Raw genomic sequence first — 17,962 nt, 5'->3', positions numbered from 1 at the left:
TTTGTTGTCTCTTTTCAAATATAAAAGAAAACTATCTTAACATTGTGTTGACCTGACACATGAGTAACATCATATTTGCAACACAGTAGGTCACATATCTAATACTGGCATGTTTTCTCAGAGATGTCACCTGGAGAGCTCTTCTTACTGTTGATGATCAGCGCATCCATCTGTGGTGAGTGTCACTGAGACATTATTTCATCAAAATAGTGTAGTGACTGAATCGATGCGTCCGTGAGGCCGTCGTGTGTAAAGAAAGGATACACGCTGACAAAGCTCTGCACTAATAAGAGTTAGTTTATTACAGATTCTAGCAGTGTCAGATTACAGGATTACAAGATCGCCTGGGTGCTCCTCGGATCGAAGGAAGACCTCGTTTCTGGGCGTACCTCGCCTTATATATGTCTACTTACACAAAGACCCCTAGATCAAACACTTTGACAGCTATGATCTCACACATGGAACATTTTAACCAATGGAAGATCAGATGTAAAGAATATCCATATTTGGGTAGAACCAGAGGAGAAGTTACAGAAATGAGATCATGAGAAAACACAGATGTATACGAAGCATCTCAAGGCCCCTCAGTCTCCTCGCTTGGTCTGTTCGCTCGGCCTAGTCGTAAATTAACAAGGCCCCCCTGCCATCTTCCAGACTGTAGGTTAGTTAAACAAACCGAGGGGGAAACAAAGAACAAAATGTACGAGGCCAGATACTTCAATAGTACTAAGACAAACTATGTCATTAATGTTGCACTAATCTCATGTTAATAATGAGAGTGTGTGTTTAAATAAAGGTGCAGGTGACTCGTGCATCTTGAAGGCGCTCGAGAGCGGGTCAGTGACTCTGGAGTGGAAGTTCTCCTCAGAAATAGCCCTCAAACCACTGACCATCCTCTGCGACCAGGACCCAGAGACAAATCAAACCTCCAGGAAGGTCTACCAGATGACGGACAGAGAGTTATCTCACTTTCAGGCCAATCACTTCAGAGGCCGGGTCCAAGTGAAGCGAGCCGCTCTGAGAGATGGACTGTTCCAGGTTTAGATCTCTGCTCTCCTGGACGACTCGGGCCTGTTCTCCTGCATCTTCTACAGCAGCGAGTGCCAGCTCTCTGTGACCAGTGAGTGACCACAACCACCTTCAAACTATAATAGACCTCTAATTATTATATCATTTTAAAACTCTAATGCAATAACACATGTTTATACAGACACAGATAGAAGATATTTTTGTTTTCAACCATATTAAACCTGAATAACCACTGCTGATAATTAAACTGAAGCCTGTCTAACGCTTCTCTCCAGCTGCTCCTGCTAAGACCACTCTGTCCGGACCCCCACAGGGACAGGCCCCGACAGACAGCGCTCAGACCGGGAGACAGAGGCCCGGGAGACAGAGGCCCGGGAGACAGAGGCCCGGGAGACAGAGGCCCGGGAGACAGAGGCCCGGGAGACAGAGGCCCGGGAGACAGAGGCCCGGGAGACAGAGGCCCGGGAGACAGAGGCCCGGGAGACAGAGGCCCGGGAGACAGAGGCCCGGGAGACAGAGGCCCGGGAGACAGAGGCCCGGGCTGTACGCTGCACTCTTCTTCTTCCTGATGATCGTGTTCTTCCTGATGATTGTGTTGTTTTTGAGGGTCAGATTCACCTTCAACTAACTTTCAGCTCCATCTTTTGTCTCAGAAGCGTAGCCCGGTGTCATTAGGCTCATGATCCAGGTTAAATGCATTTTGTAAATCACTTAAATCCTGGACCACGGAAACTCTGACAAAGTGACACCTGAGCTTTTTAGTTTTTTATAAAACAAGCTTTTCAAATATGGATTTAGGTCATATTAAAAAACAGTCCAGGCTGTGATTTGAAACACATTTTTATGAATGTTACAGCTTGTGTAAATCAAGCAAATTATAATGTATTTAAAATGTTCCAAATTGAATAAATGACATTCTGCTTATAAAGATCTTGGGTTTAGTGTTCACTGATTCTTGAGAAGATTGAGACACAGTTCATTCTCATTTCAATATAACTTACTTAGACTTTATACTTTTTGGGCCTGTTTGATGCACGTGGACAAACACCCCGCCCAGAAGGGGGAGGGGCTTGTTGGGGTGGTTTAATGGCCCTGTACATAAGGTTTGGGGTGTCACTTGTAATAGTCCAAAAGGTTGCTTCACGTCACCAAATCTTTTACAGGCTAGTGTGTGAATCTGTCCTTTCCAAGCGCCATCCTCTGGCCATAAGTATGTATAGCAGGCGGTGTAGAAAGAGGAACCACACGTCTAACTTGCAGTATAACAGAAGAATCGTGGCGTAATAGTTGAGAATGTGGTTTGTTGTGGTCTGTTCATAAAAGAGAAAACCAGCATGAATGACATTTGAATTGTGTATTGTGAAATATATATATTTAAGAAAATGCCTTGAATATCCTTTATATGCTGTACTTGTACCGCTCCCTTCAAATTTACTGCATGTCATATTTAGATTTGAGAATTGTGTGTTTTTCTTGCCACGCTTTTGACCTTCAGTGTAAACAGCTGCTACGCAATGCTGCAATGCTGACGGACCAGATTCCCACAGAGAAGTGGACCAGATTCCCACAGAGAGATGAGGTGGACCAGATTCCCACAGAGAGGTGGACCAGATTCCCACAGAGAGGTGAGGTGGACCAGATTTCCAGAGAGAGGTGGACCAGATTCCCACAGAGAGGTGGACCAGATTCCCACGGAGAGGTGGACCAGATTCCCACAGAGAGGTGAGGTGGACCAGATTCCCACAGAGAGGTGGACCAGATTCTCTCAGAGAGGTGAGGTGGACCAGATTCCCACGGAGAGGTGGACCAGATTCCCACAGAGAGGTGAGGTGGACCAGATTCCCACGGAGAGGTGGACCAGATTCCCACAGAGAGGTGAGGTGGACCAGATTCCCACAGAGAGGTGGACCAGATTCCCACAGAGAGGTGAGGTGGACAAGATTCCCACAGAGAGGTGAGGTGGCCCAGATTCCCACAGAGAGGTGAGGTGGCCCAGATTCCCACAGAGAGGTGAGGTGGCCCAGATTCCCACGGAGAGGTGGACCAGATTCCCACAGAGAGGTGAGGTGGACCAGATTCCCACAGAGAGGTGAGGTGGACCAGATTCCCACAGAGAGGTGAGGTGGACCAGATTCCCACGGAGAGGTGGACCAGATTCCCACAGAGAGGTGAGGTGGACCAGATTCCCACAGAGAGGTGGACCAGATTCCCACAGAGAGGTGAGGTGGCCCAGATTCCCACAGAGAGGTGAGGTGGCCCAGATTCCCACAGAGAGGTGAGGTGGCCCAGATTCCCACAGAGAGGTGAGGTGGCCCAGATTCCCACAGAGAGGTGAGGTGGCCCAGATTCCCACAGAGAGGTGGACCAGATTCCCACAGAGAGGTGAGGTGGCCCAGATTCCCACAGAGAGGTGAGGTGGACCTTTGGCAACCAACCACTGCCACTAAAGAGAGGAACAAAGAGATTTCCCTTCTAGCTTCAGTTGAATCTTTTAGATTCTGGTTCTGAAATTTCTGACAGAAAAAATGACTTTGAAGCTGATTTATTATTACTCACCCTTATTTATTCAATTAATACATTTTATGAAGGTAAAAATGAGCATTCATCCATTTTCTACCTCTTGTTCCCTTCATGGGTCGCGGGTGACTTGAGCCTACCTCAGTGACCACGCCTTGGACAGGGCCCAGCTTGTCACGGGGTAAACATGAGCATGACAAAGATGATTAAATAAGTTGTTGTTCACCTGTTGTGACTGTTGTGAGAATTAATGTGTTTTAATATTTCTGAGTAAAAACAGCTGTAAATGAATAAGACACAAAGGTTTTATTTCAAACTGTGGGACATTCAAGGTCGAGAATAACTGTCCCTCACGGTCCAATACCACAGATGATACAGGGTTCACCACACAACAATATCCCCATCTCGCAATACATGTGATCATCAGAATGTTAGAAATGATATTATGTGATATATTGTTATGTTTTAAGAACAAATAAATATTTTAACAACAGTCTTTCTTTGTTAAATCACCACTTGCACAAACCGAATAAGAAATACAAGCATTTAATCCTCCAAACAGTGAATGTGTGTGTAGCATAAAGACGTTTCCTTTAAGTAAAGAGGTCCGGGCTCCTGTTCTATCCCATAATAATGTTGTTGAGGGTCAGATTCACCTTCAACAAACTTCCTGCTCCATCTTTTGTCTCAAAAGCGTAGCCCGGTGTCATTAGGCTCATGATCCGGGTTTAACTGTATGTATTTATTTGTGAAACAAGCTGAATCTATGCAATATTAAAAAAGCCGTGCAGGGGATTTTAAACACATATTTATGAATGTTACAGCGTGTGTAAATAATGCAACAAAAAAAAGCTATGTACGTATGATTCTTTGATGTTTTTTCTTCCACACTTTTGACCAGCCTCAATACAAACAGCTGCTCCTCAAAGCTGCAGAAGAGAGCGAGTGCACCCCCTGCTGGCAACAACTGTATTGCACTGAAACCAGAGCTAAATTCTTCTCACTTTTGGTTTAGTTCACAGTTACTTCTGTACAATCTATCTCCACAGTTATTTAAGCCTGAAGCCTGAAGAATGAAAACAGGACCAAAATGGAGGGATGGACAGTTGCATTTGAGTCAAAATAAACGGAGAACGCTTTAAACCGCAGTCTCAGTAGAAACGTGGAAGCTCCGATGCCGAGAAATTGAACGGCTGCACCGAGGACCGAGGCTCGTCCAGGTCTATCTCCACGAACGCACTGGACCGCGCCGCTGTCACAAACAAACAACACGTTTACGGTTAACGGACAGCTGTGAGTTGTACTTTCACCTTAACGTTTTGTACATGTTGTATTTCATTTACTCATATTCATTATGTATCTATCTGTTTGTGTAATATTTAAAAATCTTACATGGGTTGTTGTTGTTGTTTACATTGATCTCGTCTTGTGATTCCTCAATAAACAGAACCGGACTGGAGCGCAGGTCCTGGTTTAGCGGGTCCTGGTTTAGCGGGTCCTGGTTTAGCGGGTCCTGGTTTAGCGGGTCCTGGTTTAGCGGGTCCTGGTTTAGTAGGTCCTGGTTTAATGGGCCCTGGTTTAATGGGCCCTGGTGGTTTAGTAGGTCCTGGTTTAGTTGGACTTGGGTCGGTTCGATCTTGGGACTAGAGTCTGGCGTTTGCAGTCCGGTGGTTTGTGAAACTTCAACAGAGAATACAAAAAGTTAAATGTCACTGTTATGTCAGAGGACACGCCCCTTGCTTGTCTCCATGGAGATGCTTTTATTGGAAGGCTCCACTAAATTGATCAACATGATCTGCTACTCGTACCAGTGCGTTCTGTATTTGATTTCACTGAAAACCTTGCACTGCACCAGCTTGAACAGAGCGACACACAGAATGTAACATATGTGCACGATAAAAACAACATAATTCATTTAAAATATCTGCATTTTTACATAAGGATCAGTACTTTTATACCTCGCTCAGTTGTGATATTATAATTTTTTTCCAATTTAGGGCATTTTAAAATAGAATGTCTTGTTTTATTGTATTTTCTCTACTCTTTTATAACTACATTTAACGACTGCCTCTAGGTCCATGAAGCTTTACCCATGTTCTAAATTGATATATTGATATTTGCTATCCGTCTCTATGGAGTCATGTAAGTGGCGGGACGCGCTAATGTCGAGCACGTTTTCAGATATTGTGAATTAAAGTTAGTTAAAGCCGCGCTCCACCTTCTCCATTGAGTTCCTTGTCTTCAGTCGACAAAAGCGTTCCATTTGCATCGGCCGCTTTCGAAAATCCCGACGTGTGAACCTGAAAATCTGGAAACAGACACATTACAGAAGTATAAACGTGAATTATCTTTTGCATTTGACATAAGAGTACCATTACTTGAAAATAATATCACTCAAGTAGAAGTAAAAGTAGTTGTCCAAGAAATGACTCAAGTAAGAATGAAAACGTATTTGGTGAAACTTGTAATTGGGGAACTGTCTGGACGTAACTCCTGATTTATAATTTGCAATGTAATAAATAATGAACAAAATCTGGTATTTTCAACGGGAAAATAGGACACAAAAATGAGAAAAACGAATCGTATCTGAAGGTTCAAATCGTTAAATGTTTGTCCTTTGTAGATTAACTCACAGAAGAGGAGCCAAAACCTTTACTCAAATACGAGAACTGTTACTTCAAACTAAATATTATTACTATTACTTAATAAATACCTTGAATTTAGCTGGAGAAAAAAGGCTACAAGTGATGGACAACTCAAACTGAATCAACAAGTTTAGCATGACTTGTACAGAGCTAGTTTTATGTTGTTGTTGTTGTTGTTGTTGTTGTTTCCTCTCTGTGTCCCGTATTGGTCGGGGATAACTTTATATAGTCATCATTTAAATCTAATTCCACCTTGAATCTATAATGTCGTTTCGTACCCAGGTCGTCCAGATGAACCGGTTCAAATGAGCCGATTGGTTCGCCGCGGCCCGGAGCAGGACGCTGCAGGTCGAACGTGTACGTCTGGACAAAACAGTAGCATTTAGAAGGCGGTTTTTAAATCAGCTGCCCTCCCAATGCCAACCTGACACTTATTACTGTCACTATAGAGTGGCCCAAAAGTGTCACGCATTAACATTAGCATTAAAATTAGCATTGAAATGAGCACAGCAATAACATTAACATTAGCATTAGCAATAGCAATAATATTAAAGGTGGAATGGACGATTTTTTTCCAGCAATTTTTTTTATCATATTTCCTCATGGCGTGGATAAATCATTTGTCCTGCCACGTATCAATCATAAAACGCACCTATCGCTCACCTGCAGCCGCGTGCGGTTCGTGCCCTCGTTTCCGCGTGCCTAAGCGCATGGATCTATCATAATATAGTTCCCTCAGTGTACGGGGCAAAATGAAGACGGAGAAAGACAGTTCGAGCTGACGCAGAAGTGGACAGAAATCTACGGGAGACGAGAGATGCGATGCGCTCCGTTGCGCTAATAAACAAACGCACGTGTGTGTTGTATCAGTCCGCACGGGGGAGTGCGCATGCGCATTTCCGCCTGCGTTCTCAAATCGCCGAAAAATCGCCCATACCGCCTTTAACATTAGCATTAAAATTAGTATTAACATTAGCATCAACATTAGTATTAACCTTAGAATAGCAATAACATTAGCATTGATATTAACATTAACGTTAGCTTTAAAAATAGCATTAACATTAGCTTTATTATTAATATTAGCATTAGCAATAACATTAGTATTAACATTATCGCTGATATTGACATTAACATAGCAATAGCATTAGTATTAGCATTAGTTGGAAATGGGGTGTTAATTTCTGAAGGTGCACTATATAACAAACTACGACACAAACTACAACACAAACTACGACAAAACCTACGACGCAACCTACGACGCAACCTACAACGCAAACTACGACATAACCTACGGCGCAATCTACGACGCAACCTACGACGCAACCTACAACGCAAACTACGACATAACCTACGGCGCAAACTACGACGCAACCTACGACGCAACCTACAACGCAAACTACGACAAAACCTACGACGCAACATACAACGCAAACTACGACATAACCTACGGTGCAAACTACGACGCAACCTACAACGCAAACTACGACACAATCTACAGCGCAAACTACAACGCAACCTACAACGCAACCTACAACGCAACCTACAACGCAACCTACAACTAAAACAACGACACAACCTACGACGCAACTTACAACGCAAACTACGACACAACCTACGACGCAACCTACAGCGCAAACTACGACACAACCTACGACGCAAACTACGACGCAATCTACAATGCAAACTACGACACAACTTACGCCGCAACCTACGGCGCAAACTACGACACAAATTACAACACAAACTACAACACAACCTACGGCGCAAACTACGACGCAAACTATGACGCAAACTACGACACAACCTATGACACAAACTACGACCTAAACTACAACGCAATCTACGACGCAACCTACAACTCAACCTTCAACGCAAACTACGGCGCAAACTACGACGCAAACTACAACACAAACTACGACAAAACCTACGACGCAAACTATGACACAAACTACGACACAACCTATGACACAAACTACGACCTAAACTACAATGCAATCTACGACGCAACCTACGACTCAACCTTCAACGCAACCTACGACGCAACCTACAACGCAAACTACGACATAACCTACGGCGCAAACTACGACGCAACCTACGACGCAACCTACAACGCAAACTACGACATAACCTACGGCGCAAACTACGACGCAACCTACGACGCAACCTACAACGCAAACTACGACACAACCTACGGCGCAAACTACGACGCAACCTACGACGCAACCTACAACGCAAACTACGACATAACCTACGGCGCAAACTACGACGCAACCTACAACGCAAACTACGACACAATCTACAGCGCAAACTACGACGCAACCTACAACGCAACCTACAACGCAACCTACAACGCAAACTACAACGCAACCTACAACTAAAACAACGACACAACCTACGACGCAACCTACGACGCAATCTACAACGCAAACTACGACACAACTTACGCCGCAACCTACGGCGCAAACTACGACACAAATTACAACACAAATTACAACACGACCTACGGCGCAAACTACGACGCAAACTATGACGCAAACTACGACACAACCTATGACACAAACTACGACCTAAACTACAACGCAATCTACGACGCAACCTACAACTCAACCTTCAACGCAAACTACGGCGCAAACTACGACGCAAACTACAACACAAACTACGACAAAACCTACGACGCAAACTATGACACAAACTACGACACAACCTATGACACAAACTACGACCTAAACTACAATGCAATCTACGACGCAACCTACGACTCAACCTTCAACGCAACCTACGACGCAACCTACAACGCAAACTACGACATATCCTACGGCGCAAACTACGACGCAACCTACGACGCAACCTACAACGCAAACTACGACATAACCTACGGCGCAAACTACGACGCAACCTACGACGCAACCTACAACGCAAACTACGACACAACCTACGGCGCAAACTACGACGCAACCTACGACGCAACCTACAACGCAAACTACGACATAACCTACGGCGCAAACTACGACGCAACCTACAACGCAAACTACGACACAATCTACAGCGCAAACTACGACGCAACCTACAACGCAACCTACAACGCAACCTACAACTAAAACAACGACACAACCTACGACGCAACTTACAGCGCAAACTACGGCACAACCTACGACGCAACCTACAGCGCAAACTACGACACAACCTACGACGCAAACTACGACGCAATCTACAACGCATACTACGACACAACTTACGCCGCAACCTACGGCGCAAACTACGACACAAATTACAACACAAACTACAACACAACCTACGGCGCAAACTACGACGCAAACTATGACGCAAACTACGACACAACCTATGACACAAACTACGACCTAAACTACAACGCAATCTACGACGCAACCTACAACTCAACCTTCAACGCAAACTACGGCGCAAACTACGGCGCAAACTACGACGCAAACTACAACACAAACTACGACAAAACCTACGACGCAAACTATGACACAAACTACGACACAACCTATGACACAAACTACGACCTAAACTACAATGCAATCTACGACGCAACCTACGACTCAACCTTCAACGCAACCTACGACGCAACCTACAACGCAAACTACGACATAACCTACGGCGCAAACTACGACGCAACCTACGACGCAACCTACAACGCAAACTACGACACAACCTACGGCGCAAACTACGACGCAACCTACGACGCAACCTACAACGCAAACTACGACATAACCTACGGCGCAAACTACGACGCAACCTACAACGCAACCTACAACGCAAACTACGACACAATCTACAGCGCAAACTACGACGCAACCTACAACGCAACCTACAACGCAACCTACAACGCAACCTACAACGCAACCTACAACTAAAATAACGACACAACCTACGACGCAACTTACAACACAAACTACGGCACAACCTACGACGCAACCTACAGCGCAAACTACGACACAACCTACGACGCAAACTACGACGCAATCTACAACGCATACTACGACACAACTTACGCCGCAACCTACGGCGCAAACTACGACACAAATTACAACACAACCTACGGCGCAAACTACGACGCAAACTATGACGCAAACTACGACACAACCTATGACACAAACTACGACCTAAACTACAACGCAATCTACGACGCAACCTACAACTCAACCTTCAACGCAAACTACGGCGCAAACTACGGCGCAAACTACGACGCAAACTACAACACAAACTACGACAAAACCTACGACGCAAACTATGACACAAACTACGACACAACCTATGACACAAACTACGACCTAAACTACAATGCAATCTACGACGCAACCTACGACTCAACCTTCAACGCAACCTACGACGCAACCTACAACGCAAACTACGACATAACCTACGGCGCAAACTACGACGCAACCTACGACGCAACCTACAACGCAAACTACGACATAACCTACGGCGCAAACTACGACGCAACCTACGACGCAACCTACAACGCAAACTACGACACAACCTACGGCGCAAACTACGACGCAACCTACGACGCAACCTACAACGCAAACTACGACATAACCTACGGCGCAAACTACGACGCAACCTACAACGCAAACTACGACACAATCTACAGCGCAAACTACGACGCAACCTACAACGCAACCTACAACGCAACCTACAACTAAAACAACGACACAACCTACGACGCAACTTACAACGCAAACTACGGCACAACCTACGACGCAACCTACAGCGCAAACTACGACACAACCTACAACGCAAACTACGACGCAATCTACAACGCATACTACGACACAACTTACGCCGCAACCTACGGCGCAAACTACGACACAAATTACAACACAAACTACAACACAACCTACGGCGCAAACTACGACGCAAACTATGACGCAAACTACGACACAACCTATGACACAAACTACGACCTAAACTACAACGCAATCTACGACGCAACCTACAACTCAACCTTCAACGCAAACTACGGCGCAAACTACGGCGCAAACTACGACGCAAACTACAACACAAACTACGACAAAACCTACGACGCAAACTATGACACAAACTACGACACAACCTATGACACAAACTACGACCTAAACTACAATGCAATCTACGACGCAACCTACGACTCAACCTTCAACGCAACCTACGACGCAACCTACAACGCAAACTACGACATAACCTACGGCGCAAACTACGACGCAACCTACGACGCAACCTACAACGCAAACTACGACACAACCTACGGCGCAAACTACGACGCAACCTACGACGCAACCTACAACGCAAACTACGACATAACCTACGGCGCAAACTACGACGCAACCTACAACGCAACCTACAACGCAAACTACGACACAATCTACAGCGCAAACTACGACGCAACCTACAACGCAACCTACAACGCAACCTACAACGCAACCTACAACGCAACCTACAACTAAAATAACGACACAACCTACGACGCAACTTACAACACAAACTACGGCACAACCTACGACGCAACCTACAGCGCAAACTACGACACAACCTACGACGCAAACTACGACGCAATCTACAACGCATACTACGACACAACTTACGCCGCAACCTACGGCGCAAACTACGACACAAATTACAACACAACCTACGGCGCAAACTACGACGCAAACTATGACGCAAACTACGACACAACCTATGACACAAACTACGACCTAAACTACAACGCAATCTACGACGCAACCTACAACTCAACCTTCAACGCAAACTACGGCGCAAACTACGGCGCAAACTACGACGCAAACTACAACACAAACTACGACAAAACCTACGACGCAAACTACGACGCAACCTATGACACAAACTACGACCTAAACTACAATGCAATCTACGACGAAACCTACGACTCAACCTTCAACGCAAACTACGACGCAAACTACGACACAAACTACGACACAAACTACGTTAAGTTGTGTCCTCACCCGAGTGGCTCTCCTCATGTAGAAGAGAATGATGCACAGGGCGAGAATCAGCAGAAGGATCAGCATCAGGATCACGTAACCTGCATCAGAGAAGAACTTCCACCGTCAACACTTTTATTCAAGTTTTTAATTATGTTTTTAGTTATGTGTTTAATCGTGTCTCGTGAAGGAGGAGCCTCTTACCCCATGTGGGTGCCGCTTTACTCTCTGTCTCTGCGAAAAGAATGGAGAGTTTACGTTGTGTGGGGCGCCATCTAGTGGAGAACAGCGCGAGGTGCAGTTTACTGTCCTGGAAAAGTTCTGTTTCAGCTCAACTTTACAGTCTTTATGCATCTGAAAATATGAGCTTAAATTAGCTTTACTTAATATAAAGTATAAATAACTATAATCTAATAATAATAATAATAATAATAATAATAATAATAATAATAATAATAATAATAATAATAATAATAATGATAATGATGATGATGATGATGATGATGATGATGACGATGATGATAATGATAATAATGGTAATAAAAATAATAATGATAATAATAATAATAATAATGATGATAATAATGATGATGATGATGATGACGATGATGATAATGATAATGGTAATAATAATAATGGTTATAATAAAAATAATAATAATGATAATAATAATAATAATAATAATAATGATGATAACTATAATAATAATTATTCATTTTAACCTCAAAATATAAAAAAAAAACCTCCTTAAATCTGAGAAACAAAATTAACTTTAAATGTCTTTGTCAGTGTGCATACAACTAACTGGCTAACTGTAAATACTCTATTCCCTTCATGAATTTATAATTGTGACAATACAGTTTTACTCGACTTTATCATTCAGAAAGTTTGATTTCATGAAGTTGGACCATGTGAATGAACGTGAATTTTAGGGATTTCACTTTTTTTTTGTCGTGAAGAGTTGTGAAGTGGTGATGTTTCTTTGCGCAGGGTGCGGAAGGACAGTGTGTGACTGAGTGCAGTGCATTCTGGGCCTGTGGTGAGGAACAGGACGCACCATTCTTCTCTGTGGTGACAAAAGTGTTTCCGGCCCCTTTATTCTCCTCCTCCTCCTCCAAAAGTACCTGTAATATAATAACATCGTCGTGGACACAGGCAGGTGGCAGGAGAAAGTTACACTACGAGCAGCTTAAAGTGTAACACCGCGACAATCTATTCAAAATGTAAACAGACTCAGGTCAAATCCAAATAATAACTACTATATGTGCAATGAAAGCTACCCTATTTTCCGGACTAAAAGTCGCACCAGAGTATAAGATGTACCAGCCAAAAAATGCATAATAGAGAATGAAAAACATATATAAGTTGCACTGGAGAATGAAATGCGGTTGCAAGTGTGAAAATAACAAATAATATCACATATAAGTCGCTCCGGAGTATAAGTATAAGTATATAAGTATAAATATAAGTATAAATCACACACCGGCGAAAACTATGAAAAAGGTGCGACTTATAGTCCGGAAAATACGGTAATTTTAAATGACTTTTCAGCCTAAAAATGCTCTGTATACAGTTTACAAATCATCAGATGTTAAAAAAAAAAATACAATAAACAATTAATTAAATTAAACATACGTTCGTTCCATTCGCTCCAGGCGGAACCTCATAGTCCTGTTCAAGTCCAAAAACTCAGAATTAATAAGAGCTCGATTTTATATCACCTTCATATTTACAGCAATCACCATTTCGCTCGTGCAATAAACAATAAATTAAATTAAACATACGGTTGTTCCATTCGGTCCAGTCGGTGCGTCAGTGGAATAATTCACTGTTACATTTTCCCTTGTGGTGTTGTTAGAATCCAGATCCTCAAAATCATGTTCAAGTCCAAAAACTCAGAATTAATAAGAGCTCGACTTAATATCACCTGCATATTTACAACAATCACAATTTCGCTCATTTTGGTGACATCCAGCATGCAAAATGTTGAGTTTTACGGTTCAAAATGCAGATAATTTGGCCTAGTTTAGTTAATGTTTTCATCTTCTGTGATTACAAGCATAAATTAGCCTAAATGAAGACACCGCACTCACATTTAGACCCCACAAACCATGTATTTGTGTCTATTCTGTTCATTGTACGCAAACTGTCTCAGAATATGGCGCTTCTATAAAACAGCATCACCTTGTGGAGGAGATATGTAACTGCGCCAGACTAGAACTGAACTTTACAGAAAGATTATGAACCATATTAACAATGTTTTATCAGTTTTATCCGTACATTTATTCAATGGTGATGACTTTGGTGATACTGCAACAATTCCCAGCAAAAAAAAAAAAAATGATTAGCACTTTTATTATTAGCATTGTTAGCACTTTTTCTTTCTTTTTTTTGCTTTCAGTTAGAGTTTAGTTGTTTGTTTTAAGGCTGGTTTGGTCGAGGTTTAGTCCACAAATCACTGCTGGAATGTCTCCAAAAGTAACACAACGTTTCAAACATTTGTGCAAACTTTAATCGTACCTCTGCAGAGGAGTTGCTCGGGACATCGTGGTTTTCAGAATTATTATCAGCGAGCAAAGTTTCCTTTACAGAAGGTGAAGTGAAGGACTCTGAAACACAAGTGAGATGATTTGTGCAAAAGGCTGAATCATAGAAGCTCTTAGACGTTTAATAACCTGGAGGTGAGAACATGAGAGGGTTTGTGTATGAAATGTAGTTGCAGTGTTTGACCTGGAGGTGGAGAATTGGTGCTGTTGAGTTCAGAGCCGACGCCTTGTCCATTTGAAGCTGAGAAGAACACGACGACAACTGCAAAAAGAGCAGACGACGAGAGGCCTGGTTTAGACCTGGTTTAAACCTGGTTTAGACCTAGTTTAGACCTGGTTTGGACCTGTTTTAGACCTGTTTTAGTCCTGGTTTAGTCCTGGTTTGGACCTGGTTTACACCTGGTTTAGACCTGGTGTAGACCTGGTTTGGACCTGTTTCAGACCTGTTTTAGTCCTGGTTTAGTCCTGGTTTAGACCTGTTTTAGACCTGGTGTACCCTGGTTTGGATCTGGTTTAGACCTGTTTTGGACCTGGTTTGGACCTGGTTTAGTCCTGGTTTAGATCTGGTTTAGACCTGGTTTGGACCTGTTTTAGACCTGTTTTAGACCTGGTTTAGACCTGTTTTAGACCTGTTTTAGACCTGGTTTAGACCTGGTTTGGACCTGTTTTAGACCTGGTTTAGACCTTCCTTGACTTGTTTTAGTCCTGTTTTAGTCCTGGTTTGTACCTGGTTTATACCTGGTTTAGACCTGTTTTAGTCCTGGTTAAGACCTGATTCAGTCCTGGTTTAGTCCCGGTTTAGTCCTGGTTTAGTCCTGGTTTAGTCCTGGTTTAGTCCCGGTTTAGTCCCGATTTAGTCCTGGTCCAGTCCTGGTTTAGACCTGGTTTAGTCCTGGTTTAGACCTGGTTTAGTCCTGGTTTAGTCCTGGTTTAGTCCCGGTTTAGTCCTGGTTTAGTCCTGGTTTAGTCCCGGTTTAGTCCCGATTTAGTCCTGGTCCAGTCCTGGTTTAGACCTGGTTTAGTCCTGGTTTAGACCTGGTTTAGTCCTGGTTTAGACCTGGTTTAGTCCTGGTTTAGACCTGGTTTAATCCTGGTTTAGTCCTGGTTTAGACCTGGTTTAGACCTGGTTTAATCCTGGTTTAGTCCTGGTTTAGACCTGGTTTAGACCTGTTTTAGTCCTGGTTTAGACCTAGTTTTACAGTGCATCTACATTACAGGAAATGGTCTTATAAATCATACTCAGAAACAAAACTCAGCTTAAAAATCCCTTTTCTTTTATATTCATTTGGAGAACCTGGTTTAGACCTGGTTTATTCCTGGTTTTGACCTGGTTTATTCCTGGTTTAGACCTGGTTTACACTAATCAAACAAGTTCAATCAACGATGTCCAGAAAGTTACATTTACCCATCACGATACTTTCCCCTCAGAGCAGAAGTAGAAGTACTCACCGCTCGTCCAGACGCAGAACAACTTCATGTCGGCGTTTCCTCTCATCAAAAACCTCCTCGATTATAAATGTTATAACTTCTTTCACTTGTGCCGTGTTAGACGCTGTAACGTTCAGACTTTCCTCCACCACGAGCTCGCGCTTCCGCCTGGCTGTGGTTTCTCACACTTCAGAGTCGCGTTCGATCAGCTCACGAGAGAACAACAGAAACGTCCAACACTTTTAGGCCGTTATTCAAACTGAACAGCTCGAAATCAGAAAATTGAGTTATGCAGATGATTTAGTTTGTAGTTTAGACCGTTTTCAATGTTTTTCTGACAGGTTTTATTTGTAGTTTTTGTTAATTATAGTTTATTATTCTTTATTAATCCATTATGTTCATTATTTTCTTCTTTATATCCTTTTTTCTATCTTTTTTAATGATTTTTTGGCATTTTTAATCATAGAAGCCGTTGTGTGTTTTGTGTTTTGTTGCTACTGTGTCGCGTGTGTTTCTGCAGCGCGTCGAGACTGTTTCAAACGTAAAGTGCAATAAATAAATAAGAATCCATCATTATTCATCAGACACGGGGACGAGAGCGGGGAGGGACATCAAGAGCCGAACTCGCAACGCGGCATGTGTGCGATCCACTCTGCCACCGAGCAGCAGGTCACGGTTTGTCTGGCCCCGAAAGTTCTATTAAGACAGCTGAGCGTGGAATGGGGAGGAAAGAGAAGGGGGGGACATGCGGGAAAGTCGAGAGCAGAACTCACGACACCACCGGGCCGGACTGGACAGAAGTGGGAGGTCAGAGGTCAGAGGTCAGAGAGAGTCCAGAGTCATGTGTTCATGTACTTCATCAAACCTGGACCTGTGACATGGGACGTTTGGATCCAAGTGTGAAGTGTGTGAATGCTAATAAACGTTAGCCTATGTTCATTAATATAAATGTATTTTATGGTCAGCATAAATCATAATAAAGACAAAAACTTTTTAACTTGCTGGTGGTTGCGTTTATATTAATATGTGACAGAAAACACACTTTACAAATAAGACCAGACTTATTTTACAGCGTTGGGAGCGTTATGCCCTTTTTATGACGATGCTCGGGCACTTGCGTGTTTTCCTCCGCCATCGGGAGGCGCTGTTTCGCTCCGGCCGATTTCAAAAACATCTGACTAGCGCCGCGCAGTGCATTATGGGATACACGAGGCCGCGAAGTGCGCTCAAACGTGGCCGAACTCCGCGGGAAACGCAGGCCGCATTTGTCGGGCCACATGGAAGGGGAGGGACTTGTTGCGCGGGAAGTGACGTAACGTGACTTCAACCGTTGCCTTGGGAGCACGCAGACCCTGAAGTGACTCGTAACCAAACTATACTAAAAGAAGATTAAAGTGTTCAGTTAAATGTAGATTTACTTCACCTCTTGAACATAAACAACACAGACTTTTCTCAATCTGGACTTTTTAAAAATCTACTTGCGTGTCTTTTAATTATGACATTTATGTTTTAAACTGATCAGCTTCTGTGCGCCCTCTGCTGGCACAGTTTAATTGTAGAATAACTTCAATATACCGTATTTTCCGAACTATTAGTTGCAACTTTTTTCATCGTTTTGGCCGGGGTGCGACTTATACTCCAGAGCGACTTATATGTGATATTATTCGTTATTTTCACACTGACAACCACAAGAGGGCGCTCTAGGCTCTAAGCGACGCAGAAGAAGAATCTGCACTTCCTCTTCCTCTGGAGTTTAGCGTTAGCATACGTACACCTACTCACCATGTTCTCTAATCTGTTATTATTGTATTTTCCGGAGTATAAGTCGCACCAGCCAAAAAATGCATAATAG

The 17,962-nt window shown here is 43.3% G+C and overlaps 1 protein-coding gene across 1 annotated transcript; it reads right to left on the bottom strand.

Moving 5' to 3' along the window:
- Positions 1–4,083: 4,083 nt before the first annotated feature.
- On the bottom strand, positions 4,084–14,682 carry LOC140371522 (uncharacterized). The gene is made up of 7 exons (XM_072458692.1): positions 14,657–14,682; positions 12,341–12,411; positions 12,158–12,237; positions 6,470–6,554; positions 5,765–5,854; positions 4,939–5,226; positions 4,084–4,798 (listed from the first exon to the last, which is right to left on the bottom strand). Exons 1-7 carry the CDS (start codon positions 14,680–14,682, stop codon positions 4,698–4,700), a joined length of 741 nt encoding a protein of 246 aa, XP_072314793.1. The 3' UTR covers positions 4,084–4,697.
- Positions 14,683–17,962: the final 3,280 nt, after the last annotated feature.

This window comes from Eucyclogobius newberryi, unplaced genomic scaffold, assembly GCF_026437365.1.
Source record: "Eucyclogobius newberryi isolate DKJ021-1_F unplaced genomic scaffold, fEucNew1.0.hap1 SCAF_22, whole genome shotgun sequence".
NCBI classification, from domain to species: Eukaryota; Metazoa; Chordata; class Actinopteri; order Gobiiformes; family Gobiidae; genus Eucyclogobius; species Eucyclogobius newberryi.
The sequence above is the reverse complement of the archived record's forward strand: the minus strand, read 5'-3'. Positions and strand labels throughout refer to the sequence as shown.

Excerpts from the sequence above, each read along its gene's own strand:
- LOC140371522 (XM_072458692.1), bottom strand. The coding sequence starts at position 14,682 with ATGTCCCGAGCAACTCCTCTGCAGAG. Across the intron at positions 6,555-12,157 it reads ACATGAGGAGAGCCACTCGG|ACGTACACGTTCGACCTGCA; the intron begins GTGAGGACACAA and ends TGTTTTGTCCAG. Across the intron at positions 5,227-5,764 it reads CAAGGAACTCAATGGAGAAG|TTTCACAAACCACCGGACTG; the intron begins GTGGAGCGCGGC and ends TCTCTGTTGAAG.